The following is a 25,715-nucleotide window of genomic DNA, read 5'->3' as shown; positions in this document are numbered from 1 at the left end:
GAAGGTCAAGAGACGGGGTACACCTGTCTCTCAACCACCATAGTAGCTCCGATGCTTCTTGGCCTTTTCATAAATATCTGATTTCAAGAGTTGAGGCTTTCACAAGAGCCTGCTACCCGATCAGAAGCCATGGGTTTGCGCGAAAACAAACGCGAAATGCCGTCCACAGTCACACTTGCGGAATACCTGTTTACACGCCTTCATCAACTTGGGGTTCGTTCCATCCACGGTGTACCGGGCGACTACAACTTGAACCTGCTGGATCATATCGAACCGTCGGGTCTTCATTGGGTCGGGAACTGCAACGAGCTAGATGCGGGATATGCTGCGGATGGCTACGCACGGATCAATGGGATGGGAGCACTCATCACTACGTTCGGAGTGGGAGAGCTGTCAGCGGTCAATGCCATCGCCGGCGCGTACTGTGAGCGGGCAGCAGTGGTCCATATAGTCGGCACCCCGGAGAGAGCTATTCAGGACGCTCGCCTAAGGGTTCACCACACCTTTGCCGACGGCAATTTTGAACGTTTTGCGCAGATGCATGCCCAGATCACGGTAGCCCAGGCGAGTCTGAAGGACTCTCAATCGGCGCCAGAGCAGATTGACGTCGTTTTAAAACAGTGTCTTCTGCACAGCAGGCCCGTCTACCTCCAGGTGCCGGTTGATCTGGTGGATGCTTCCGTTGATGCGGGCAGATTATGGTCGGAGTGTCTCTCAGCAGAAATCACTTCAACGGACAAGACTACTCCAGCCCACGACCTGGCGCTATCGATAGTGCTGGAGAAGATCAAAGCCGCTAATAATCCGACCATCTTGGTAGACGGTGAGAGCAGAGCACTCCGGATCACCGAGGACGTCCAGCGCATCATCGACATCACGAAATGGCCCACCTGGGTGACGGTGTTCGGGAAGGGGCTTGTGGACGAGACGGCTTCCAACGTCCACGGAGTCTACCGAGGCAGCTATGACCCGAAGGCGAAGGCTTTCGTGGACAATTCAGACCTCGTTCTCTGTTTCGGTCCGCACTTTAGCACGACCAACACCTTCGACTCTACCAGCATTCCTCCGCAGGCAGTCACCATTACCTACAAAGATAATGAGATCCGGATTGGCGACCAAATCTTTCGCGACATCCCCACCAGGTCTGCTGTGTCCCATCTACGGCGAGAGCTGAATGCCTTGGACTTACAGTTCTCGGGAACCAAGGCGGCCTCGCTAGGTTGTAAAGCCCACAAGGTGTGTATTTCATCGCTTCCGAGCGAGCAACGCATCACGCAAGACAGTCTGTGGTATCTTCTGGGCAACTTCATCCGTTCGGGAGATATCATCCTAGGAGAGACCGGGACTGCAGGCTATGGCGTCCAAGAGATGACACTCCCGCGCCACACGCGTGTCTTCGCACCGGTAACATGGCTCTCGATCGGGTACATGCTTCCCGCGGCTCAAGGGGCAGCCCTAGCACAAAGGGAGCTTATAGCAGCGTCGTCCTACCACGGCATCGGTCAGGCGCGGACGGTGCTCTGCATCGGCGATGGAAGCTTCCAGATGACCGTACAGGAGTTGAGCACTATCGTGCGGGAGAAGCTGGATGTCATCATCTTTCTCCTCAACAACGATGGCTACACGATCGAACGATGCATCCACGGCCTAGAGAAGCAGTACAACGATATTGCCAGTTGGCGCTATCTGCAAGCGCCGTATTTTCTGGGCGCCGACGACAACGTCTTTACGGCCACTGTTCGCACTTCGGGGGAATTGCAACAGGTGCTGGCGTCGAAAGAAATGTCCAGCGGTAGAGGGTTGCGAATGGTGGAAATAGTGCTCGACCGGGAGGACGTTCTGGAGGGCCCTCTGCTTGATCTGCTCAGAGAGGAGAAGAAGGCTGTATCGGGCGAGTCATAGTGTATCTCTCCGAGAACAATCAGAACCAGTTTTTTTCCTTCGTTCAATCGCCCAAAGCGCTCTTCTTGAATCGACCCAGTGTAAAGAGACAGCCACTCATTGCATGTTGCCACCCTTGAACTATGGGAGTTATACAAGTTGTACACCGTATCTCGTCTATGCCTCTTTCTTGCCCAACTTCGGCAGATGCTGCCTCAGCTCCTGCCAGAACCCAAGCGGGACATCCACAAAGGTGGCCTCGTACGCGTCGATCACGGGACGCTCCCAGACCAGGTCCGCTTCCTCGGGCCTGACGATCTTCGTCCTCTTCACAATCTTGAAACCCACGTACAGCAGCGGGCAGACGAAGCACATGGTGTAGTAGGAGAAGAAGGTCCCGACGTCCCACCACCCGGGCAGGAATGTGGTGTAGCCGTACGTACCGACGATGCAGATCATGAAGATCATCGCCACCCATGCCACGTACGGTTGGCCCCAGCCCCTGTAGGGCAGGTTTTTGCGGTCGTAGCCCTGGGCCTTCAGAGCGCGGTAGAAGAAGAGGTAGATGATGCACTGTGGAGCGCAGCTGATGTGTTAGCAAAGTGGAACACGCACGCGGGACATGAAGGAGCTTCTTCTCACCATTACAATAAAGTCGATGATTTGGGACGCTTCCGTGAGGTTTGTCAACCTGGTTGTGACGTTAGCGCCTGTCTGGGTCTCGTATGGGACGGACAGGGAAGTTCATACCAAGTGATGACTTGCGTGCTGCTCGTCCCCAGTGTGAGCAAAGACAGGAGCGGGAATATCATGGTAATGCAGAAGCAGTACACGGGCACTCCAGCCTTGGTGCATCTCTGTAGGAATCTTGGAGCATGGCCGTCCAGAGACAGACCGTAGAGCGTCCTGGAAGCACAGTACCTGTGAAGTCGTCGTTAGACTATGATCCACCAACTTTGGGATGTTCATCAACTTACACGTAGGTGTTTCCAGCCGAGAAGATACTCGTCACGAGAAGCGCGTTGGTCAGGTCCGGGAGTACTGTGATGCCCATATTCTGCATGGCAATCACGTAGGCGGACGCGCCCGCCGTTCCCGCAGAGCCTCCGTTGAGAACGGCGTTCAGCGTCGGGTCGTTGTAGGGCACCACGATGCCGACGCACAGGGCGCCAAGGATGAAAAAGATGCCGAAGCGCCAGTAGACGGTCTTAAAGGCCTGTTTCAGGTGTTTTCTCGGGTACATGGCCTCGCCGCTGACCATGGCCACGTACTCGGGTCCCACGACAGTGAAAGCGGCCATGAACAGAGCGCCCAGGAAGCCCTCGAAGCGGCCGAGAGCGCCGGTGGTGACATATTCTGCAAAAGCCTATGGAGATTTAGCAACAGTTGAGACGGTTGTGAATATCGAGTATGTCTCACCCCGGGATTGTTCCAGTATCTAAATCCGTATGCGTCGTGCTGTGGGTTGCCTCCCACCTATATCTTGTTATTCAATGATGGCAGTAAATGTAGCCATAGAACCACACGTACCATGGTCACAAAGGTAAAGGCAAAGACGATTCCCACCAAAACGACTTTACCGCCCGACAGCCAGAACTCGGACTCGCCGTACCACTTGACAGCAAAGAGGTTGATCAATCTAAGACATTAGTACCCATCAAGGTATCAACCCTGCAGGATATGAGCGTACCCGTAGAGAACAACGCAAGCAAGGCAAATGGCGACCTTGGGGATATTGTCGGACCAAAAGGTCAGCACGAGGTTGAGGGCTTCGATCTCCCAGGGGATCAAGACGGCCTCGTAGAGGAAGAAGTTCCAGCCCACCATGAACCCGAACGCCTCGTCCACCCACTTGGACCCCATGCGAATGAAGGACCCGCTGACAGGCATGAAGACCGCCATCTCAGCCATGCAGCTGTTGACGAGTCCGAGCATGCACGAATACAGAGTGAATGTGATGAACAGGTTGCCGGGGCCGCCTTCAATGAGACCATAGCCGATGCTGACGAAGAGGGCCGTCCCGATCGAGCCTCCGATCGCGATGAGCTGCATTTGTCGGTTTGTCAATCGGCGCTTGAGAGAGTCGACGTTCTCAATCACCGCAGAGGCCTCGCCCTCTTGCACCTCGTACACGCGCTTCTCGCCCATCTTCTCCACTGAATGCGTGGGCACAGGTTTGATGAACTCCATGGGTGAATCTCGCTGTTGTGGCAGACACAAAGTTGTCGCTGCGTCCCGCTTGGGGTATCACATTATTTAAGAGATCGCCACCGTTAGCATACTCCGACCCTGCGACCGTGAGGTATCAGACGGGAGAACTGCGACATTGATTAGACCCGTGGCTAACATGATCCAGCTTCCTGACAAGGTAAACCAATACGATAGGTGGGAGCGATAGATCCTTTGGGAAGAGGAACATACTTCTCCCGAAAAAGGGTGGTAAATGGAGACTTCTTATCTGTCCATGGAGCCTAGATCAGCGGTCGTCCCCTGGTCCGAAGATAAAGCCCTGCAGCCAGCATATCTTGCCCCTAAGGCCGCTACTTATTCTCCCGTAGTTACAGTAGACGCCCTGCCCTTCCTGATCCATCCCGCGCGTGTTTACCACGTGGTACATCCAGGGTTGTGCGAATTCGTATCTCAGTGGTGAACTCCGCAGCACTGAGATGTACAATGATCGCCACAATCTCACCAACAGTGAAATTCCATACTGGGCACTAGCTCAGTGAGACGGTGTTTCTGGTGCAGCTTCCCCAGATACCGGGGTGAATATCTTGCGGAGCGCTAACCCAAGACGTCCAACTGCTGTGACGAGACTTGCCTCTCCTGCAGATGCAAAGGTCAAACGGAAGAAAACAGCATTCTCATCCTCAGCCAGAGATCTTCCAGGCCCATCCACCAATTGCCCATTACTCCTAGAAACACCATTGCAGGTCAATGCGGGCGCTCGAAAGTGGCTTCCTTTGCAGGCTAGCACCCCTTCTTTCAGCCCCTCCATGTAGATCCTGTCCTCGATGCTCAACAGTGCTTTGTGCCTTGCTTCTGCATCCATTGGTGTCCGGGACATATCTACCAGCCTGCGACAGTCAACCTTGAGCCAGATGAACATGCCTGCACGGATGTCACTCCAAGAGCATACATCCGCCAGCACACCTCTTCCAAGCTCTATTTTCATGGAATTGAGGATTACCGCGGCTTTTTCCTGGTAATTGCCTGCCAAAGCCTTCAGCCAGTGGAGGAATCCAGCGTGTCCCCAGGTCTCCGATACTAGCTTATACACAGCCAGCTGGCTGAGACCGCTTGGATGGATGAACCCTAAGTCATGCGCGGCTTGAAAGGTCTCGACAATCGCCTTTGGCGCTGTGAGCCAGCCCAACCTCAGCCCCGGCGCGAGGATTTTGGACGTACTGTCGAGTCTCATCACGCGTCCGGTTTGAGAGAGCGAAAGGTAAGACGGGAGGGCTGGTGTCTCTGAGTCACTCCAGCTGTGTGGGAAAAGTAGGTAATAGTAAGGGTCATCTTCAAGGATCATGATATCGTGTTTCTCAGCAACATCCAATATCTCTTGCCGTCGATGACGAGGCTGAGTTATGCCGGTGGGATTGTGTCCAGTCGGTATCGTGTATAGCAGCCTTGGTGTCGGCTTTCCGGGCTGCAATTCATTCCACGTTGACAGTATGTTGTCCAGGGATCGAGGAGTTAATCCGTCTTCGTCCATTTCCACAGGGACCATATTGAGACCTAGAGCTGTCGCCGCCTCTATCATTCCAGAATATGTGTATTCTTCCACCAGGATGAAATCACCGGGGTCTGCGAAGTTCCGAAAGGCAGTCTCCATGGCAGGCGTGTTGCCTCCAGTGAGACAGATCTCCCAATCCGAATATGGTGGACCATGAACGTGAGAAACGTGGGTGGTCAGATATTGAATGAGTTGCTCGGACCCAAGAGAATAGCCGTAGGACAATGCGATCGACAAATCCATCGAAGCCGACGGATCTTGCTTGCGTACCACGGCTGACCCTTGCTGCCCCTCGGAGCTATTGCTCTTGACGGACGGAGGAGCAGCCCAGGCACTGGCGTTGGGCAAAGAATATGCAAACTCCATTCGCTCAAATGGATACGTGTCTGGCGATGGGCGTCCCGTGCCAAGACTGATCATATCTTCACCCAACTCTCCCACACTGGCCTTTAAAGACGATGGTTGTCTGATACGTCCTTCGCGACTGAGGAACTTGCGGACATCGATCCCTGATTTTGACTTTTGACCATAGCAATCTGCTTTAAACAGGTCTGCGGTTGTTATTGGACCTAGAGTTCTTTGCAGTGTACCGAGATCTTTGAGATGTGGAGGACTCTTTTGCCATGTAACCCTGCTTTGTCCAAGTCCATTTTTCTCCGAGCCTGTGTAGCCGCAGCTTGCACTGAGTGTATCGGCGATAGAACCCATGCCGCGTGCTCCAAATGTCTAAGAAGCAGCGCCCACAAAGTGTCTAGAAGCGGCTCCCACAAACTTATACGACCACGGCGTTAGGTTCGACATTGTCAAAGGGCGAAGCTTGGCGTAGAAGACTGAGATCTTTGGGTCAGACATAAATGCTTCATTCGGCAAAGCGAGGTCCACGGCCCGCTCCTGTGAAACCAATCCCGATTAGGGCAAGAAAGGGAGACCAGCAATCCCACAAAGGCTGAGGATCTGTGCTCTTGTCGTCGAGGGGGAGGTGGCGGGGAGCCTTCTTCCCGGCGAATTAATTCTCATCACTGGTTATCGCCACGCCCTTCCCAGGCCCTGATAAGGTTGTAATGTTGGCTCACCTTTTGCATTATGAGGGACCATGCAAAGGCAACTCTCTCGCACATCTGTACACTTATCGGTTCAGACATGTCGGATAAATTATCTTTACTGGGATACGAGCTTTCGATGTAGCGTGTACCGCGTTTGGCGATCTGAAAAAGGGTGGAATGATTCGTCGTATCACACATTCAACAGCGAAGTGGCGTCTGTGCTTGTGATAGTCCACTGCTACCGTATTTATGGCTGTCATCACCAGAAATGTCGTTTCGCTGGCAAAAATTGATAGTCATAGTGAAGGCATTCCCACAGGAATTGTAGATCTGAGTTTCGTCATGGAAGGGATATCTTCCAACCGGTGTGTTCATATTGAAACAGAGAAAATGTGACACTCCGACCATCGGTGTGAGGAACCCAGGTATCGGCAACCGGGCATGATTGCCTCAGTATAGCACTCCATTCGCTGCAACGTTTTGCATTTGCAGACTTCTCCTATATTGTAATGGTTGAGGAGATAGGAATCCGAAAGATTGGACGTAACGAATTGATCTTGGGGTGCAGCATTCTCGCCTCCCGCCTCCCTTCGCGTGTTGAGGGTAGAGACTGTATATGTAGTTCCTTCCGAGAATAATGCATTGTGTTCTATCGCGATCTTTGGACCGAGAATGAGAATCTGTACAGAGAATTCGAGAATTCCGTCTCCTGGTAGCCAGCCCTATTACCGTTATAGGCTTAGCCTCGAAACGCTCTTGGCTCGGCGCTTGGCATGTTTGCAGCAGGCTTGACCTTATCAGACCGAAGCTTGTCACAACGACGACACCTTCTCCTGCTTTTATCCAAAAGGACTCTTCATATTGGCTATCGATACCGCATCAATTAGCCCCTAGGCCTTCAGAAGCCGTCCCATGCGAATCAAAGGGTGGCTATGTGACCAAGTGCAATATGGATCTGTGATCACCACAATGGTGGCCGGAGAGTCAGGCCAACAACCATCGAGCCCACTGGCAAACAAAGGTGCGCATAAACCTGAATACATTAGTGCTTCATGCTTAGTGTGGCCGTTTCAGATTGTCGTGTTTGTAACAGAAGACGAATCCATTGCGACCGTGCTCTACCATTCTGCGTGAAATGCGCACGAAAAGGCGTTCAGTGTCCTGGTTACGGACCAAGATTTCGTTGGACGAATGCCATTGCCATCCGCGGTCGTTACAAAGGACGAGGTGCGCCTGACTTATCTCGCCATGCTCGATCCCTCACCTTCGAGCCTCAATCATCGCAGACGATTGATGAGGAAAGCATTCCAGCCCCAGCTTATCAGCCTGGTCTTGCTTTGGCTCAACGGCTGCCTCCGTCTGCAGCAAAACGTCTACTGCAATACTATGCCAACGAAATTGCACCACTGATGGTCTGGCTAGACTCAGATAAAAATGAATATAAGCGTTTAGTTATTCCTCTAGCAGAGACGGATACGATCTTACGTTTGGCGGTTCTTACCATTTCCGCAGAACACATGCCGGAGGAAGATTGCATTCCACCCGGCTTTTCACAGTCGACAGGCGAAGCCACCATTATGATGATCACCGAACGTGTGCGCCAGATGACAGTATGCAATATGCTCGATACACCGATTGACGTCAATGGTGGTGTCACCGCGGGAGTTCTAGCTGCCATGCTAATTCTTTCCAATCATTCACTACTACGGTCAGAATTATCGCATGCTCAATCACACAGACAAGCAGCTCGGATTTTGATGAACTCACTGGCGTTGAAACGGCCTCCTAATGACGACCTCACCATTTTTCTGAAGAACCAATTGGCCATCTACGACGTCCTTGCATGCACGACACTGTTCAACTACGAGCATATCCAGGGTGCCATTTTGCCACATCTTTCACAACAAGACGTCCCATTTGGTGACTTCCTGAAGATTCTGCACAGCGTCACCGTCATGTCGCTTCACGAAAAACATGCGAAGCCGGCTGAAAATCTTGAAGACGAATTCAAACTTGCAAATGGTTCAACATTACTGGCTGCAGGAACGCTCACTCAGACACTGACAATGCCGTCCAAACGGGACTTCATACGACTTGTTCAAGCATATCATCATGCTGGGATTCTTTACGCATATACTCGACTGAGCACGCCTGATGATTATGCGCGAGCGATGTTAGTCCATACGGATGAGCTTTTCTCAGTCCTGGACCAATTCGAGGACATTAACGCATCTTTACACAACCTGGCCTGGCCTCTGTTCATTGCCGGAGCCTCTTGCTGGGGAGACGAAAAGCGCATGGGGATTATTAGCGGGCTGTGTCAGACTTTATCGACGAATACGCGGTTTGAGCACTACACAAACATTTCGATCTTTCTCCAAGAGCTCTGGCAAGGCTCGAACTCTGATTGGACCCTTCTTGCTCGTCAATGGGAAGAGAAAGGCACTCCAATCATAGCCGTCTGAGTCGGTAGGCAGGTGGTGTCTTTGATTTGTGTGTCCGGAGAGAAACAATCTGCGTAAGCGCTCTTTGAAGTTGTTGTGTCTCGCTCAACGCAAAGCCAGTTTGAAGGCTTCAGTCGTGGACACAGTCCTCAATGCTGCCTTTGTATAAGGTGGAGTTGGAGGATATGGTTGATAACGCCAAACTCCCTAAGACTTTCCACCTACGATCTAAATCTCCTGCCATTCAGCTCTATGCTCTACTTGAGGTATTCCTGGATAACCTCTTCCGGCGCATCCTTGTGCAAGAAGTTTGGAATCCTCTCAAACATTTCCCATGCACTGCGCCGCAGAAAGTCTGTCTGCTCTTTTACCCATCGCTCAACCTCTTCCCGCGGGACCATTTCCCCAGAGTTCTCCTTCTGGGCCAAATCTGCCAGAACCAAATCTATACGACCTCGAAGACGCGTAAGCTTTTCCTTTAGAAACTCATTGCACATCAGGGGGATGTCATCGTTTGCGGGATCGACACTCCGAAGCGAAGAGTACCGGTCATCGAGATTGGGATCCGCGTAGGTATAGCTGGTTACCATGCTTATTCGCTCCGGCACGTTGGTCGCCCGCAGGGCGGCATGTTCGGTGCATCCGCCTTGCATGATGACAGCTCCTCCTATGGTTGGACTTTTGACCTTGATGATGGAGCCATCTCCCGTTTTGATAGCCGTCTCACCGCCTTGCATGGCACTTGTATCACTGAGCATGACCACACAGACAACGGGGACTTGGTCTTTGTGCCAAGAGTCAATTGGGACGTTGTCGTATGCTGACTTCTCCAGCTCAAGCGGCGACTGCGGTGGCAGAGGCGTTTCTGTGAGCTTATAGACCCCAGCCAACCCGTCTGGACCAAGTTGGATGTTGACCATACCGATGTCACCCGTCTTATAGAGTCGGCGCAGTGGAAACCCTGCAGCTCTGTCGATTGCAGCCTGTGTGGCGGGATGTTGCCACGCCTGCAGCATGAATTTCGCCGTCTTTTGCTCACAAAGTTAGATCAAACCATCTCTAATTCAGCATTCTTGCATCTCGAGACAAGCAGAGAAGGAAAACCCACCTTCTCATGACCAGCAATATACGCCGGAGCACGATCCCATGACCTCAGATATTTGTCCAGCATTTGCTTGCTGAGCATCTCTCGTCGCAGTATACGCACTCCTTCTTCGGAAAACAGAGGAAAGGGATCCGTGTAGCACAGATCTGGGGCATTATGCGGTTTCGGCAGTCCTACTTCTCCGAAAGTATGGCGTTGAGCCGGTGGTTGGAATGCGAGGTGAATTGCAGGATCGAAATCGGGCAGCTCAACCTCATCGACAAATGTGGCTGGATCCGTTATTGGAATAGCAGTCAATGGTGTCGCAACATCGGCTGCCATGTTGGATAGTCACTGAGGCGGGAAACGTGATGGCGTCTCTCACTTGCTGTGTAGGCGGACAATTGGTGTTGATAGACGGGAGTTGCACTCTTTATCTCGCACAGTTTGCCCAGAAACCTATTCCTACACTTCTCTTTCTCCAGGATTATGTAAAGACTGTCGAAAATACTCGACCTTTGAGGTCCTACGCAGATAACGGCATGTTATCTGCTTAAGGTATATTTGAGGAGAAACCATTATCGTCGAGACGCCACTACTATGAACTGCGTGAAGGATATTGGCCGAAGTGATATACACCTAGAGAAATCGTGTAAACTCCATATTCGCTGCTGCTTCATGCTTGCAGCGTCTTGAGTTTAGACTCTTCCAATTCAGGAAAATATATGCACACTTGGGCTCTTGGGCGGGCAAACTCGTCCCTAGCAGCCTCGCCCACTGATAAGAAACGAGCCGGCTCTGTTATCTGCCTTCTAATTTAGACAGCAGGTCAGAAATTTTATCCTATTATGGTTAGCAATGCGAGCAGGGTTTCAACCCTCGGCTAATGCGAGGAAACATGAGTCTCTTTGCTATGCACATGCCAGCCCGCATGACGCGCGGGGAGAGTAGCGGAGTTTACGACTTCCCCCACTGGTCCCAAGATCTCCCTCTTGATGCTCAAGAGAGCGTGGAGGATATTATCTACAGCCGAAAAGATCGAAACGGGAAATATTTGGGAGGTGTGGCGAAGCTATATGGACAAGACCACCACATTGCTTGGTCAGACAGACAGTTTGATCTTCTATTGGAACTCAAGCTTCTGCTAATCCATGCGAGAGAACATTGTTAGACAACATGCCATGACAGATATTACTCACCAGCTAAGCATCCGCGATCTGACAATTTAACACGGCAAATGGTGAGTGATTGAAAGAAGAATGACGCTGTGTCTATTCTTGCAGTAGTGGCAAGGTGCTGGTACTGCCATGGCTTCGTGTACTTGGGAAAGGAGAATCTGATATTATTGTCTCAACCTCAGTCAAAGCTCTCTTTGCCAGAGACTTTCTCTCCACAGTCATTAAGAGGGTGCACAATCTATCTGACAGCTCACTGACCATCTGTGGTGTGCCACAATCTCAGACCGCACCATGGCAAGCATATCCTCTTTTCCAGTACCAATTCAGATCCGCGAGCACGATGAAATCAGACTTTCCGACGACATTATCCTGTCCGCCATGATCTGGCTACCAGAAGATGCGACAGTGAAACCAGTACCCGCAATTCTTGAGTATTTACCCTACAGAAAACGCGATGGCACTGCAGAGCGAGATGCTCTCAATCACTCTTACATCGCCTCCTATGGATATGCATGTGTCCGTGTCGATATGCGAGGCAGCGGGGATTCTGACGGCACTCTACTCGGCGAATACCTTGAACAGGAACAGGACGATGCCCTGGAGATCTTGCAGTGGATAGCTGCGCAGGACTGGTGCTCTGGGCCGATTGGCATGATCGGAATCTCATGGGGCGGGTTCAACGGGTTGCAAGTGGCGGCTCGACGGCCGCCCGAATTGAAAGCCGTCATCTCAATCTGCTCGACCGACGACCGGTATGCAGACGACGTTCATTACATGGGTGGCTGTCTACTCGTCGACAACTTCACATGGGGCGCGACCATGTTCAGCATCACGCCGACCCCTCCCGATCCGGCTCTGGTCGGTGACAAGTGGCGGGACCTGTGGATGAGTCGCCTGGAAGCAGGAGGAAACTGGATGGTCGAGTGGCATGAGCACCAACGGCGTGACGAGTTCTGGAAACACGCCTCGATCTGCGAGGACTACAGCGCCATTCAGTGCCCCGTCTACCTCGTCGGCGCCTGGTCGGATGGATACTCGAACACGATCTTCCGCATGCTGGAACACCTCGAATGTCCTCGAAAGGGCTTGATAGGGCCCTGGGCTCATGCGTATCCCAATTTCGCCACTCCCGGTCCGCAGATTGGCTTCTTGCAGGAGTCCCTCCGCTGGTGGGATAAGTGGTTGAAAGGCAAAGAAACGAGGATCATGGACGAGCCGATACTCCGCTGCTATTTGCAGGATACTGTGCCTCCTCGCACGCAGTATGATTTCCGTCCCGGCCACTGGGTGGCTGAGAAAAGTTGGCCCTCTCCACATATCACCACCCGCACTATGCGACTCTCAGCCGGGCGTCTGAGTGATAAGCTCTCAGAATCATCAGATAACCTACTTTCAATCTGCTCTCCCATGACGATTGGTCTTGCCGGCGGTCTGTGGTGCCCAGGCCTTGATCTCGATCTTCCCGGGGACCAGCGTGCCGAAGCGGGCGGCTCCCTCCTGTTTGACAGTACGCCGCTGAGCCAACACCTCGATATCCTTGGTGCTCCAATTGTTCATCTCCGCGTCGCAAGCGACAAATCAAACGCTCTCGTCGCAGCTGTCCTCTCCGAGATCCTCCCAGACGGCTCGGCCACCAGGATATCTTTTGGACTGCTCAACCTGACACATCGTGAGAGCCACACACATCCGATCCCGCTAGAGCCGGGGTGTTTCTACGACGTCACTATCAAGCTTAACGAGTGTGGTCAACGCATCGGCATTGGAAGTCGCCTTCGTCTCGCGCTGTCGACGTCATACTTCCCGATCTGCTGGCCCTCTCCTGAGGCTGCGACTCTGACGATTGACTGCGGCCAGAGTAATTTCGAGCTTCCCACCCGACCACAAAGCGACCAGGATTCCCAGCTGAGACCATTCGAGCCTGCAGTAACCGGAAACCCCGTGAAGACGAGGGTGCTGAGACCCGGGAAGAAAATGAGTGGCACCATCACCGAGGACACCGAAACAGGCCGCAAAACGCTCTGTCGGATTCTGGATACGGGCCTGGTTGAGTTCGTGGCCATCGGCTGGCACTACGGAGATACCAGCACGAGCATCTACTCAATTTCGCCGGAGGATCCGCTGTCGGCCTACGCGGAGATGCAGTTCAAGCAGGAATACGGCCGGGAGGGTCTCGACTTGGTTATTGAGGGATGGTGCAAAATGACGGCGACTCGGACCGAGTTTCATTTTACTGCTCGGTTTGATGCGTTTGAAAATGGAAAGAGAGTATTTGGGCGAGACTATTCCTCCACTGTTTCACGCGACCTTGTTTGAGAAGGTTGTTGTCCATAAGGAAAAAGCACGCTGCTGAGCTCCTCTCCGCGTCTTGAACGCACATGTTTGCGATTTAGATCAAGCACTGGACAAAGAACGAAATATTTTGAACCTACAGATATTCAATTTGAGCTGGAAAAAAAGGGGTGCTTCCGTTTTCAAGTATCAGACCATTACTATCCAACGATTTCAAGGTATCATGGAGAATGTTTCCTTCGCCATTACCGTCCTTTCAAGCCTTTCTCTGCGAATGAATGCAATAGTCATATAATCCATTCCAACAAAGTAGCTTGAGCCGCTGATCTACCTCAAAATAGACAACATTTACTCTGCATGAATATCACGCCTCTGTACATTCGGGTCATTGCGGACGTATTCCTCACACTGCTCCTGGGCCTTCTTCACATTGACGCAGCAGATCAGGACGAACCCCACGAAGCTGAGCGAGAGCGAAAAGGGAAATCCAGTCCAGGTGTTCCCTGTGCGGTCAATGATGACGCCGCAGATGATCGGTCCAATCCACGCCGTCGAGTTGCTGACCAGCGAGTAGATGGCGAAGAAGCTGACTTCACGGCCCTTGGGGCAGATGTCGCTCAACATGGTGGCGGAAAAGGCGTAGAATGGCGACACGAGCAGGCAGTCGAACACCGAGTAGCCCCACACTTCCCAGGTCTTGTGGAACCCGAAGTTGGTGGTTCCGATGCCAATGCAACCTGATTTCGATGTTAGTGATTTGTTAATTTTGAAATCCGTCTTGCTCGGAAGGAAAGGAACCTACCCCAGATCGGCACGACAAGCAGAAAGCAGGAGATGGTCATGAGCATGGGTTTCGTGCGGATCTTGAACCGCTTCTGGATGAACCAGAAGCTGTAAATACCGACGGTGCTTGCGACGCCCTGGACAATGGACAGCTCGGTGGAGACGGTGGTGCTATAGTCAACAATCAGGTTCTGGCAGATGCCGTAGATCTGGTTCGTCGTCGCGTAGCCGTCCGAGATGAGAAAGTAGCCAATGAGGTACAGCCAGGTCTGGCTAAGCTGCCTGATATTCTTGAACGCGAACCAGTAGTTCTTAGCGCCGATAGAGAAGTAGCTCTCACCCTCGGGAAGTGGCGTGGAGCGGGATTTTTCCAAGAAGAACCACGGAGTGCCGGCGAGGATCCACACTCCCGTGGACAGACCGACGATAATCACTGCCGCATTTAGGTTTCCAGAGTCAGACTCGTTCGCGTGCAACCCGTATGCAGCTCCGAGAGCAATTAGAAGAGTGATGGTATAGCCAGCGCTGGTGCAGCAGAATGCAATATTGCTGAGTCTGTTGCGTTGTAGCGACTTCTTCTTGGTGTATTCCTCCTCGGTGAGCTCTCCAGCCTCATAAGCTCTCTTAGCTTCAAGTGCCTGAGGAGTGTTGCGAGCGAGCTGGGGGAATGACGGGGTCCAAAAAGCATAACAGAGATTGTATGATATACCTGTAGATATCAGCCAAACAAACCCACGACCAAAAAGGTTTGATGATCTGCTTACTGGTCAAGATATAGAGCGCAATCGCAATGTTGTATTGTGAAGGGTGCTTCAGGCCGAGAAACCCGAACTGTGTCCCCCAGCAGACAATCGAAGCCCCGATCAAGACCGATCTCTTCCATGGGCCGTAGTCGCCCATCGACCCGAGGACAAGTAGAAGGACACTCTGGAACGCAAAAACGAGGCCATTGCAGATCAAGACCACCGTGCTCGCGTTGATGTTCTTGGTGCCGAACTTGACGAGACATGGCGCATTGGGATCGCTGCAATCCTGACTTGGGTCGTTCCCATTGAAGCCGGCATCGTAAAGCAGGTACTGGAAGACTGCCAGGTGTTTGTCAGTTCACGGGTCAATAAATATTGTATTCGAGAGGTTCACCCACTCAAGGGAGCGTATGCGAGAGGTCCCGCTGAGTTGTTTCCGAAGTAATACGCGTACCACGACCACAACTCAAGTCGAGTTGTCACCGGCTCTTCTGAGGTGACAATCTCACCCAAACCAATAGGGACGGCTTCTTCTAATACTTCGGTAGGTTCCTTTTCCTTGATATCGGCGGCCTGTGAGATAAGCTCGACTGCGTGACCGCCATCACTGGATAATGCTGCAGCCATGGTGATGACAAGAAGTACATTCACTTCTCGGAATGACAGAGACCCCAGCCGTTGCAGGTCTATATAGTTTAAAAAGATGTCCTACGCGCGTTGATAAAGCAATAGTAAGGGATGCTGGATTGGCGCGAGCATGACGACCTTGCGAGCGCCGAGCTATCCTATCGAGCGAGCTGTGAAGGGAGAGAATCTTATTGGTATGAATGAATGTGCTTATCGGCAAGCTTCCCGTTATATCCAGTGGCAAAGGACTCGAGACTCGTTGGATTCACATCGTGGCGGGCATGCGAGACGAAAATCGTTGGTACAGACTTGAAGCAGCTATTTAGCGGGCGCGGTGCATTTGCCGGCTCCAGAATAGGACTAGCGGGGTAGAATCTGTGGGGATAGGGTTAGCGCCTCCATTATGAGCCCTGATTAGGATTAGCGCCTCGCATCGGCTACTTCACCTATTCGCAGGTGTCGAGATGCGGGATGCATACAGGACTCATCGAAGCTAAGAGAAATCGGGAGGCGAGCCCTGGCCGGCTTGCTTTATATGGTTCACATATAATCTCTATCTCGTTGTCCTTTTGGGACGGTGCTTCGAAGGTTGTCGCATGGGTATTTTTACCAAAAGAGGTACCAGATCAGCTCAGAACAACCCCTTGTGTGTTCAAATGTCTGGCATCACTATGCGTGCTCCCGTCTTGTACTGTTCCTCCAGGAGCTAATGGTTTGCGCTAGATCTACAACTCTATCGCAAACCGCATTGTTGGCCTACCATTCGACATGGGTCGGATCGTCAGCCGACGAACTACTAGGAGGAGGCAAACCCCTTGCTGCAAGAATGATAGCCCATATATTCCCGCGGCGCTAAGCCGAGATCAAAGGAGTGTTCTGACCGTAGAGCTCTGCTTACCTGTAATTAATAGTGTCTTTTCCAACAGGAAATTGAACTCCCACCAGCGTCTAAACACTACCTGCTAGTCTACGATGTCAGGTTCTCCTCCATCATTCTTTCAGATCACCCAATTCACTGGTCTGATGGCTTCTTCATCACGGATAGCAAGAGCCAGCTCTCTTCCCATCACTACGAGCGCAGATCAAGGAGCCAAACATTCATCAGAACATTGTCCTTGTCTCCTCTAGTGGCCAATGATATGCCAACGATTGGCGCGATATTCCACCTTTTGCCCCGAAAAGGCCTAGTGGCTAACGGAATGCACCTATTCTGTCGCCAGGTGGACTATGGAGGTACATTGGCCACTTATAATGGAGTGGAGTCCAATTCAGAGTCGCGTCTCCAGATAGTTCTGATGGATAATGTGTCTCGAATGTCACTCATGGGATCTCCTTGTACAAGCAGCAAGCCTCCTCGGAGTCCCTCGACGATCCGTCCTCGGTCCGTCAGCCAGAAGCAACGAGCTGGCACACTCATTGCAGCACGCAAAGCTTCGATGGGTTTGAAACCTCCCTGTACCAAAGCTGCAATTCGTGATGTACGTTAGCCCCATGGGGCCATACCGGCAAGATTAGGCACAGGAAAAGAGCTGTCGTGCCAACCGGATTATCGATGCCAGCCGGACGCAGGTCCGCCTCAGTCTTCAACACGGTGTCGAAATCACTCTCTGCAAAGGTGTCCGTGCCGCCTTCGAGGGGAGCAAGCCAGGCTGGAGGAAGCTTCTCACGCACTCGGGGGTCTAAAGCGGATGCAGTAGGTTTGTTTCCGAAGATGGTGGCTTTGAGGTACAACCGGGGTATGATGAATACACCTCTCAATGTATCCAGGATGCTGGAGTCGGCACCACGGTCGATAAATAAGTGAGTCAATCCATCAACGCCAATCTCAGGGGCAATTTCTGCAGCTTCATATGTCATGGTATGCGCAATCACAAGCCTGTTGTGATGATGCACTTCGTTCACCGCCGCCGATATTGTCTCCCGGGCCAGTACTGGGAGGCCTGGAGATGGAAGACCGAGCCTTCTCCAACCATGATTTTGATATGTTCCATTCCTTCCCTGACACGTTGCCTCCACAAAAGTAATCGCCCCACCCGCTTAGTAGCACTCACAAGCAACGTTTCGCTCCCGGAGGTCTTCGAATGATCTGATTAAGGCAACAATAGGTCGAGGGTTTTGGTTAAATGGTTGAGAGGCTCATCTGGTGGGTGGTGGTCAAACCGTGGTTGGCGGCCCGCAGATCAGCAAGGTCGTCCCGTTCCGAGACCACACTCCGCTGCTCGGTTGTCCAAAACCCCATCATCTCTAACTCTGTCATCACGCCAAAACCAAGAGCGAGCCCTAGTTGCGGAATTCCAGCGCGGATATGGGAGTCAATGAATCCAGGCAACAGCGTACATCCTGCCTCATCGACCACGGTGGCTCCATCAGGAGTGCGTCCTCCCACCCTCGATATCATCGCGCTGGATACGACCACCGTCGTCGCCGAGAGGATATCTCGGCCGTTAAAAACGCTGTTGATCATTGCTGTCAAGGACATAATTACTTACCGTTACGTACGGGAGGAACCTCACTCCCGGGTACGGACTTGAAAGGATACTATTTGAAAGGACTCCTGAGTCTCGACTTACATTATCCTCTCAATCAAATGTCTCTCACTCAATTATAGGAGGGCGCAAGTTTGGCTGCTGCCTGGACGGAGCATGTTATGTCCTGAGCCTCCACGAGATCAACCACACGGACGAATTGCTCTCTGTATGCTTGCTAATGTCTTACTTGGCCGAAATGTAGGAGAACTGAAATGGGCCAATTGATTTCGGGCTTCGGAAGATTACGCTACCGTTTGTCTAGAAATATTCGCTGTCCTTGGCTACGACAAACGCCTATTCGGGCTCCGCCCAAACACCCGTGTAGGATCCCTTTTCCAGAACAATGACAGGTGCGATGCGTCTGGGTTCCGGGTCCCTACAATCCGACAACCGACATCTCTGATGATTGTCGTCCGGTATGAAATTTCGGCAGCCTGTGGATGAATTTTCCCCTGTTAAGTGCATTGGCTCAAGGGGAAGTTCGTTGCGCAAGAGAGCTTGAAGCGGACCGTTAGCATTCTCATGCAACTCGGTTGAGTTGGCATGTAACTCAAAGATCACTTGTCCATATCAGCCGGGGAAAGCTCACAGTTCCTTCCACCTGGCATAGCAGTTGGCCATACCGTGCCACACGTCCCTTTCTTAAGTGGGCTCTTTGCGATGCGCCGGAAAGTTATATTATAGAACTTTGCAAAAGCTTCGGTCGTAGAACCCAGAAATTTGACGGTTTATAGGAATACAAGCTCAATAAGGTCTATCTAGAGTTCTCCAAGAGTTTGTCTGCACCACCTGTGGGTATATAAAAGTGTGCTTTCTCTGGACGCAGTCCATTTCATCTAGAAAGTTCTCTCAAAAAGTAGCAGTCATTGGTCACCTACACATTTCCATGCTCGAGCAACCTTGCCAGGTCACTGTCGAATGGCGCTCTTACTCGGTGCTGTTGGTCGACGATTAACGCTTACTAGTAGCCTTTATGTTTTATCACGCGGGCCGAAACTCCTTGGTCACCCGCTTGGGCTCGTAGTATGGTGTACCGAGTGGTTTGAAGTCCATGTCGAAGCCAAATGCCCTAGGACCGCCGACCTCGATCCCCTTTGGCGTATACCTGAGACGGTGTTAGCGTTCACAGTTTCAGGTCAAGATCCATGCATGTAACTTACCAATGCGGGTGAGCAACGAATGCTACCACACTAACCCTAACACCATATCTCAGATCCTGCGTTCCCAGTGCATATCCGTCTGATCCGATGAGGGATATCAAGTCCGGAACTGTGCACAGAATTTCCCCCTTGGTACCCTTTGGCGCATCTGGCTCGACGAGTTCTGCGTACAGATACTCATTTTGGAAAGGGAGCACCATGTCGCGTGTCTCTGTTGAGGCCGTGTCTCCGTACTCCATTTCATCTGTGCTAATGGGCTTCAGACGGACTGTGCCTTCCGTGTAGCCGCCGGCGGAAATGTATCGATTAACCGACACGATCTTGCCGGTGTATAAGACACGCCCCGAGGGATTTGCTTCCACCTGGTAAATTGTTAGCTTTGTGGATTGCAGATGCAAGGAGAAGTATGTCCTACAATGGCTTTCATAATATCGGTCTTCTCCTGCTTAGCGAGATAGACAGCTCGGCCAATGTACCATGCCAGCGAAGTGGTGCCCAGTGTGGCCATGATCTTCGTGTCTTTGATCGACATCGGAGGGTTGACCAACTGCGAGAACAGACCAAGTTCTTGGCCAGCCTTGCGATGAATCTTCTCGAGCTTCTCTGTTGACGCTGCCTTGTGGACGGTCACGACATTCCCCATGCCGTCACTCTGTGTGCAAGGCGCAAGCGGAAAGCCAAATACTATCTTTGATCAGCAATTGCCCGAACATCGCCGCTGAGTACTAACGGGCAGGAGTATCCATTCCGATTCTCGGGTAGGCTCTTCCCATATGATCACCGTCTATGGTGGGGATGCCGCCATAACTGTTCGCGACAAGAAGTGGACGAATACCATTCATCCCTCCGATCTCGAGCTGCAAATGCGGTCAGTCAGGGTATTCGTCATCGCAAGCTATTTCATCATACCGCGATTTGAGCACTCATCTTGATCCCTGGGAAACAACTCAGCAGGGCATCGGTGGCGTCGACGGATTCCGTGCCGCTGGGGATACGCTCAAGTGTAACTGTTGGGGCACTATAGCGGGTGTTAGATCGTGCGAGCGTTTGAGATTTTGAGGAAAGGTGACGAAACATACCCATATGATATGCTACCGAGAACATATCCGTCGTCCGGCAGGGTCTCGATATCAACTACGGGCAAGCGTTCGCCAGCTTTGATGGCTGCCCTTGCGGCCATATAGCACATATAACCAGGGCCTCCGCCGCCGCACGCCACGGTGCTGCAGCCGGTGGCCAAGAATTCGCAGTCTATCTCAGACACCCACCATGTGCCATTCTTGTCGACCTCGGGTCTGTATTGGCGAATGTCGACCTGTGCTGAAGGACTTACTAGGAAGTCCTTCGGATCTTTTTCGGCGTTCGTCTTGCTGGAGACCCTCTCCTCGAGAACTTCTTCGAGGGCCACCAGGTCTTCAGAGTTGTCAGTAGGAATATAGTGTAAGAGTGCTTTTTGGTTCAATGTCCCGGCCTAGTCACCAGGTTGTCAGTCTCATGGATGCAAATGTAAGAGCTGTTAACTTACGGCTCTGACGACGATCCGAGAAGCACGCATTTGTACGTATTGTAGTGGCATATTCTCAATTGCAACAATCGTGACAGATTCTGGGTCCGCACCCGAGACGATGGCAATATTCTTCGCTTGTGTGCAAACTTCTTCGACCACTTTATCCTCATCGACACCTTCCAGAACTTTGACAACGTCGACCTGGCCGGAGATCTTTGCGATCGCTGCTCCAACTGCATTCGCGCAGTCATGAAACCTAACAACGTCAGTGAAGTGTAATTGGGTCCTTTTCCCAGAGTTCATACGGAGGACGAATGATCTGTCCAACTCCTGCTAAATCGTCCATATGCACAATGCTGCCGCCGCCGACAAGGATCACAACAGCATCGTCCGCACTCAACTTCATAGCATCTACTGCGTTCTCAAGTATCCTTTTCACGCGGTGGCGAGCTTTTGTGACGATATCCTTGGGCACGTCCTTGACCTTAGTAGAGTCCCCAACGTCTGCATGGCCACTCGCAACAACAATATCTGAGAGCTCCAGTTAGCATATCGATCCTTCCGAACGGTCAAGAGCATACCTGTTGTAGTCAAAGTGTTGCCACCAAAGACAAGGCCTTCGGTGATGAGTTTATGGCCAACAGACTCCGGTCCAACATGGACTTTCCCATCACGCTCTTCAACTTTGGTGCCTCCTCCAAGAGCCACGGACAGTACTTCAGGCATCGAGAAGGCGCTTCGAACACCGCCAATCTCTACCCATGTGCCGGCTTGCCGGGGAAAGCCCGATGGTAGCCTGTTGTCGAAGCATTAAGACGCGGCCTAGGAATGAAAGATAGATTGAGACTCACAATGCGCAAACGTCGGTTGTGGTGCCTCCGATATCCGCCACGATAACTTGAGCATTCCGGATTTTCTTTTCCTCGGTGTCAAGGCCAGCCAGATAAGCGGCACCAGACATGGAATTCGTCGGACCACTAGAGAATGTTTTGATAGGGCATTTCTCAGCGGCGTCAGCATCGATGATGGTGCCATCGTTCTGCGTCAGGAAGAGCGGACATGAAAGGCCCAATGTCCGGATGGCCAATTTAAACCCGCGGATTGTCTTCCGGGCAAACTTCAAAATTGACGTGTTGAGAATCGTAGCGTTCTCTCTTTCGAGGTAGCCCAGCTGACCGACTACTCGAGATGTCAGTAGAGTCACGACGGAGAAACCGAAATATGAAGACTCACTGTCTCTAGACAAGACAACGTCTGCTTCCGGCATCTCCTCGTGGATGATTTGCTTGACTCTAGCTTCCTGTTTACCAGAAATGTCCAGAGGTGAGAAGACGCCAATCACAGCAATGTCAGTAAGACCTTTTTCTTTCACTGCCTGACACTCGTTCCGCACTTGGGCCTCGTCGAGAGGCATAATTTCTCGCGTATCAACTGGCTGTAATGAGCAATTTTCCCTTCCTCTATTCCATCGCCGCAAGACTCACATTCGAGGCCGCCGTCTAAATAACCGACATGTCCGTTCATAATGCGGCTTAAAATTGGTGGAAAGTCCATAAAAGGAGGATTCTCCTTCGTGTAGGGTCCACAGACTCTGAGGACGGCAACCTTTCTGAGATTCCGGTCGTCCGCTTGTACAACAGCGTTAATGAAGTGCTGGCTATGTTAGCCTTTCCGGGATGTCTGATCTGCCTCTCCGTCTCACCGTTGTCCCGATCATGACTGCTGCCACAGCCTCCAAGGGGATGCCGCATTTTGATATGGCGCCCTCAATAGCCTTTGTTATACCGATGGTTACATTTGCTGTGGTCGGAGTCTTGAATGCGCTGCGGATGCCACGATCCGGTAAATGCGCCTCGCCGGGGTCTGGAAGCCCTTTTGTCAGGGCATTTCATCTTAATGGTGAACTAGCAGCTATTGACTCACGGATAATGACACAGTCTGTATTTGTCCCGCCTATTCATAGTCAACACTCGTCCTGGAGGCGATCTGATTGGTCGAGAATGAGCCTTACCAACATCGACACCGATCCTGTACACTTTTTGGATTGTCATTGTTGCGTTGGTTGGATACTCGTCACACAGGCTGCTGTCTTTAAAATGCACTCAACAAGACCTTTGGTAAGTTGGTCAATGCTTCAACATACTATTCGTGAAGATATGTTATGGCAGTTTTTTGGAGATCGACAACGACTCCAATCAACCACTTGGCCGGCTCTGACAATGTCACCCCGTACTGTGGAGCAGATAACAGACAGTTTCCACAATGTGCAGGGCAAGGGTTCCATGGTCTACCGTGCGTCGAGCCTCACAGAAGCCGTTGCTGGAATTCTGGACCAGAGAATTGTGGATCTTCGTCGGCGAGGGCTTCCTACTCCGGCGACTTATCGCAATTGGAGTTTCGGTCTTCCTCCGTGCCCCAACGGACACCACAGGAATCCACAAGGCGATGACGGGGATATCCATCCCGCGATCGGCCAGGCCTTCCCAAGCCCATGAACCTCGACAAGAGCGAGTCTCGACTTCTCTGATAACCCGTGAAGTGTTGGAGACTGGGGAGCTCCTGGACCCTTGCTGCCGTTATCAGCCATTCCCGGGACAAAGGAAGAGGTATATAGGGAAACCACACGGTCTGGTGGGCTCTCATCAAGAAGTACCAGCACTTGACCCATCACACGTTCCAAGTTCTGGACCCCCAATATGTCCGCCGTTAAACGAGCATTGCGCCTAATTGAGCTCCCCGAGAGAGAGCAGGGCAATCGTTGGAGCAATGAAGACATCCGCCCAGTTCCTCCCGAGCGACAGACCTGGGGTATGGAAACCCGTATACTGCAGTTGCATACAATTCGCCTGCTGACTTCTCATGCACAGGTCCCCTCCAGTTCGTGGAACTGTGGTTCCTTGTCAACCTGAACATAAGCACCTATCAAACTGGCTCTTCTTTGATCGCGACAGGCTTGACTTATTGGCAAGCCATCATTGTCATCTTGGTTGGAAACGGCCTTGCAAGCTTTTTTGCTGTTGTCAACTCGGTCTCGGGTGCTGCAAGCCACCTGGGGTTTCCCATCGTTTCGAGAAGCGTCTGGGGTAAGTGTTTGTCCTCTCTCATGAACGACTTGAATTTAACCCGTGCCGCGCAGGTATGTGGGGAGCATACTTCCCTATCCTCAACCGCATCCTGACATCAATCACCTGGTATGGCGTCCAAGCGGTGATTGGGGGCAAGATGATCTATGTCTGCCTGCGCTCGATCTGGATGGACCTCGATGAGCGCATCCCTAACAAGATCCCGGCGTCCGAGGGAATTACCTCCGCGCAGTTCCTGGGATACTTCCTGTTCAACGTTCTGTGCTGCTTCTTCATTTGGTTCCGACCGGGACAGCTGCGTCCCTACTTCCACGTTGGGTCTCTGGTGGTTGCGGTCACACTGTTCATCCTACTTGGATGGGCTGTGGGAACTAGCCATGGTTACGGAAGTGTCTTCAATTCGAAGACCACGATCTCCTCGACCGAGCTGGGTTGGCAGATGAGCGGAGGTGTCATGTCGGTCATCGGAAGCATTGCGTCAGGCATCTTGAACCAGAACGACTTCACCCGGTTTGCGAAGCGACCTAGTCATGTCACCTACACGCAAGCGTTTTCATTCATGTTCACGAGCTCTATCATGGCCATCGTGGGTGTTGTGGTCACTGCGGCCACACAAAACCGTGAGTGCATATAAAGTCGCCTTTCCACGCAGGGGGAGTCTAATGAGTCTTACAGAATACGGCGGCGGGCAGCCTCTCTGGGATCCATCTGCGTTGTTTGTGGCAATCCAAGATCAACACGGTTCTCGAGGTCGCGCTGCGGCGTTTTTCCTCGGCGTCGTTTTCATCATTTCGCAGCTGTCGATTAATGTCGTCGGAAACGTTCTCGCTGGTGGCCTCGACGTTGCCAGCGTTTTCCCCAAATACATCAACCTCCGTCGCGGAGCTTACATCCTTGCAGTCCTCAGCGTTGCCCCGGTTCCATGGAAGCAACTGGCCTCAGGCTCGACGTGAGTGACTCATTCGTGATCTGCTGTGCTGGATTGACTAACGATGGGCGCTCTAGCTTTTTATCCGTCCTTTCAGCCTACGCGGTTTTCCTGGGGCCCATGATCGGCTTGCTCTGCGTGCACTATTGGATCATCCAAAGGCGTCTCTTCCACATCCCCGACTTGTACGAGGGGTCGAAGAAGTCCCTTTACTGGTACAAGTACGGCATCAACTGGCGCACTTGTGTGGCCTGGACGTGCGCTGTCGTGCCTAGCATGCCGGGATTCGTACACGCTGTCAATCCGAAGCTCACTGTTGGCACTGGTGCCACTCGAATCTTCTCCCTCTCATTCGTCCTGGGATTCGTCATTGGTAAGTTCAGCCAGATTTGCAACACCAGACCTCTCACTGATTGGTAATTGCACAGCTTCTGTCCTCTCTTATGTACTACATTGGATTTTCCCGTACCAGTATCCTACCACTACCCTCCTCGAGTCGTTGATTGATGGCGAAGAGGAGGAGAACCCCGGCTCTGACTCCAGCGCAAAGAATGTTGAGACTGTGCTTGTTTCAGAGACTAAGGGTGCACCTGAGAAATCAGCATTTGATGCCTGAGGATGTTAGAACCGCGGGAGAGGAGCTGGTATGTGGATATTATAATACAGATATATCAAAGAAGCCAACCGCTACATGC

The 25,715-nt window shown here is 52.0% G+C and overlaps 11 protein-coding genes across 11 annotated transcripts; 4 read left to right on the top strand and 7 right to left on the bottom strand.

The window, feature by feature from the left end:
- Positions 1 to 129: 129 nt before the first annotated feature.
- On the top strand, positions 130 to 1,902 carry AYL99_05517 (hypothetical protein; the record flags this gene model as incomplete). The annotated part of the gene is made up of 1 exon (XM_018837029.1): positions 130 to 1,902. The coding sequence occupies one exon, from the start codon at positions 130 to 132 to the stop codon at positions 1,900 to 1,902; it is 1,773 nt and encodes a 590-aa protein (XP_018693882.1).
- A 156-nt stretch (positions 1,903 to 2,058) lies between these two features.
- On the bottom strand, positions 2,059 to 4,071 carry AYL99_05516 (hypothetical protein; the record flags this gene model as incomplete). Its single annotated transcript, XM_018837028.1, has 7 exons — positions 2,059 to 2,454; positions 2,524 to 2,572; positions 2,632 to 2,802; positions 2,859 to 3,247; positions 3,301 to 3,357; positions 3,412 to 3,520; positions 3,572 to 4,071. The coding sequence occupies 7 exons, from the start codon at positions 4,069 to 4,071 to the stop codon at positions 2,059 to 2,061; spliced, it is 1,671 nt and encodes a 556-aa protein (XP_018693881.1).
- Positions 4,072 to 4,603: 532 nt separating this feature from the next.
- On the bottom strand, positions 4,604 to 6,328 carry AYL99_05515 (hypothetical protein; the record flags this gene model as incomplete). Its single annotated transcript, XM_018837027.1, has 1 exon — positions 4,604 to 6,328. The coding sequence occupies one exon, from the start codon at positions 6,326 to 6,328 to the stop codon at positions 4,604 to 4,606; it is 1,725 nt and encodes a 574-aa protein (XP_018693880.1).
- A 1,852-nt stretch (positions 6,329 to 8,180) lies between these two features.
- On the top strand, positions 8,181 to 9,128 carry AYL99_05514 (hypothetical protein; the record flags this gene model as incomplete). The annotated part of the gene is made up of 1 exon (XM_018837026.1): positions 8,181 to 9,128. The coding sequence occupies one exon, from the start codon at positions 8,181 to 8,183 to the stop codon at positions 9,126 to 9,128; it is 948 nt and encodes a 315-aa protein (XP_018693879.1).
- Positions 9,129 to 9,364: 236 nt separating this feature from the next.
- On the bottom strand, positions 9,365 to 10,533 carry AYL99_05513 (hypothetical protein; the record flags this gene model as incomplete). Its single annotated transcript, XM_018837025.1, has 2 exons — positions 9,365 to 10,135; positions 10,216 to 10,533. The coding sequence occupies 2 exons, from the start codon at positions 10,531 to 10,533 to the stop codon at positions 9,365 to 9,367; spliced, it is 1,089 nt and encodes a 362-aa protein (XP_018693878.1).
- A 1,127-nt stretch (positions 10,534 to 11,660) lies between these two features.
- AYL99_05512 (hypothetical protein) lies at positions 11,661 to 13,682 on the top strand (the record flags this gene model as incomplete). Its single annotated transcript, XM_018837024.1, has 1 exon — positions 11,661 to 13,682. One exon carries the CDS (start codon positions 11,661 to 11,663, stop codon positions 13,680 to 13,682), a length of 2,022 nt encoding a protein of 673 aa, XP_018693877.1.
- A 324-nt stretch (positions 13,683 to 14,006) lies between these two features.
- AYL99_05511 (hypothetical protein) lies at positions 14,007 to 15,814 on the bottom strand (the record flags this gene model as incomplete). The annotated part of the gene is made up of 4 exons (XM_018837023.1): positions 14,007 to 14,395; positions 14,461 to 15,150; positions 15,206 to 15,526; positions 15,586 to 15,814. The coding sequence occupies 4 exons, from the start codon at positions 15,812 to 15,814 to the stop codon at positions 14,007 to 14,009; spliced, it is 1,629 nt and encodes a 542-aa protein (XP_018693876.1).
- Positions 15,815 to 17,060: 1,246 nt separating this feature from the next.
- On the bottom strand, positions 17,061 to 17,671 carry AYL99_05510 (hypothetical protein; the record flags this gene model as incomplete). The annotated part of the gene is made up of 2 exons (XM_018837022.1): positions 17,061 to 17,267; positions 17,357 to 17,671. 2 exons carry the CDS (start codon positions 17,669 to 17,671, stop codon positions 17,061 to 17,063), a joined length of 522 nt encoding a protein of 173 aa, XP_018693875.1.
- Positions 17,672 to 17,933: 262 nt separating this feature from the next.
- On the bottom strand, positions 17,934 to 18,278 carry AYL99_05509 (hypothetical protein; the record flags this gene model as incomplete). The annotated part of the gene is made up of 1 exon (XM_018837021.1): positions 17,934 to 18,278. The coding sequence occupies one exon, from the start codon at positions 18,276 to 18,278 to the stop codon at positions 17,934 to 17,936; it is 345 nt and encodes a 114-aa protein (XP_018693874.1).
- Positions 18,279 to 19,323: 1,045 nt separating this feature from the next.
- On the bottom strand, positions 19,324 to 23,060 carry AYL99_05508 (hypothetical protein; the record flags this gene model as incomplete). Its single annotated transcript, XM_018837020.1, has 15 exons — positions 19,324 to 19,447; positions 19,503 to 19,864; positions 19,918 to 20,186; positions 20,233 to 20,359; positions 20,412 to 20,520; positions 20,582 to 20,973; positions 21,028 to 21,265; positions 21,315 to 21,540; positions 21,591 to 21,805; positions 21,861 to 22,188; positions 22,243 to 22,440; positions 22,494 to 22,662; positions 22,712 to 22,872; positions 22,933 to 22,962; positions 23,021 to 23,060. 15 exons carry the CDS (start codon positions 23,058 to 23,060, stop codon positions 19,324 to 19,326), a joined length of 2,988 nt encoding a protein of 995 aa, XP_018693873.1.
- Positions 23,061 to 23,705: 645 nt separating this feature from the next.
- AYL99_05507 (hypothetical protein) lies at positions 23,706 to 25,636 on the top strand (the record flags this gene model as incomplete). Its single annotated transcript, XM_018837019.1, has 6 exons — positions 23,706 to 23,817; positions 23,877 to 24,092; positions 24,146 to 24,712; positions 24,768 to 25,041; positions 25,098 to 25,393; positions 25,449 to 25,636. The coding sequence occupies 6 exons, from the start codon at positions 23,706 to 23,708 to the stop codon at positions 25,634 to 25,636; spliced, it is 1,653 nt and encodes a 550-aa protein (XP_018693872.1).
- Positions 25,637 to 25,715: the final 79 nt, after the last annotated feature.

This window comes from Fonsecaea erecta (assembly GCF_001651985.1).
Source record: "Fonsecaea erecta strain CBS 125763 chromosome Unknown Scaff4, whole genome shotgun sequence".
NCBI classification, from domain to species: Eukaryota; Fungi; Ascomycota; class Eurotiomycetes; order Chaetothyriales; family Herpotrichiellaceae; genus Fonsecaea; species Fonsecaea erecta.
Note: the sequence above shows the minus strand (reverse complement) of the source record. Positions and strands in the feature narration are given on the sequence as shown.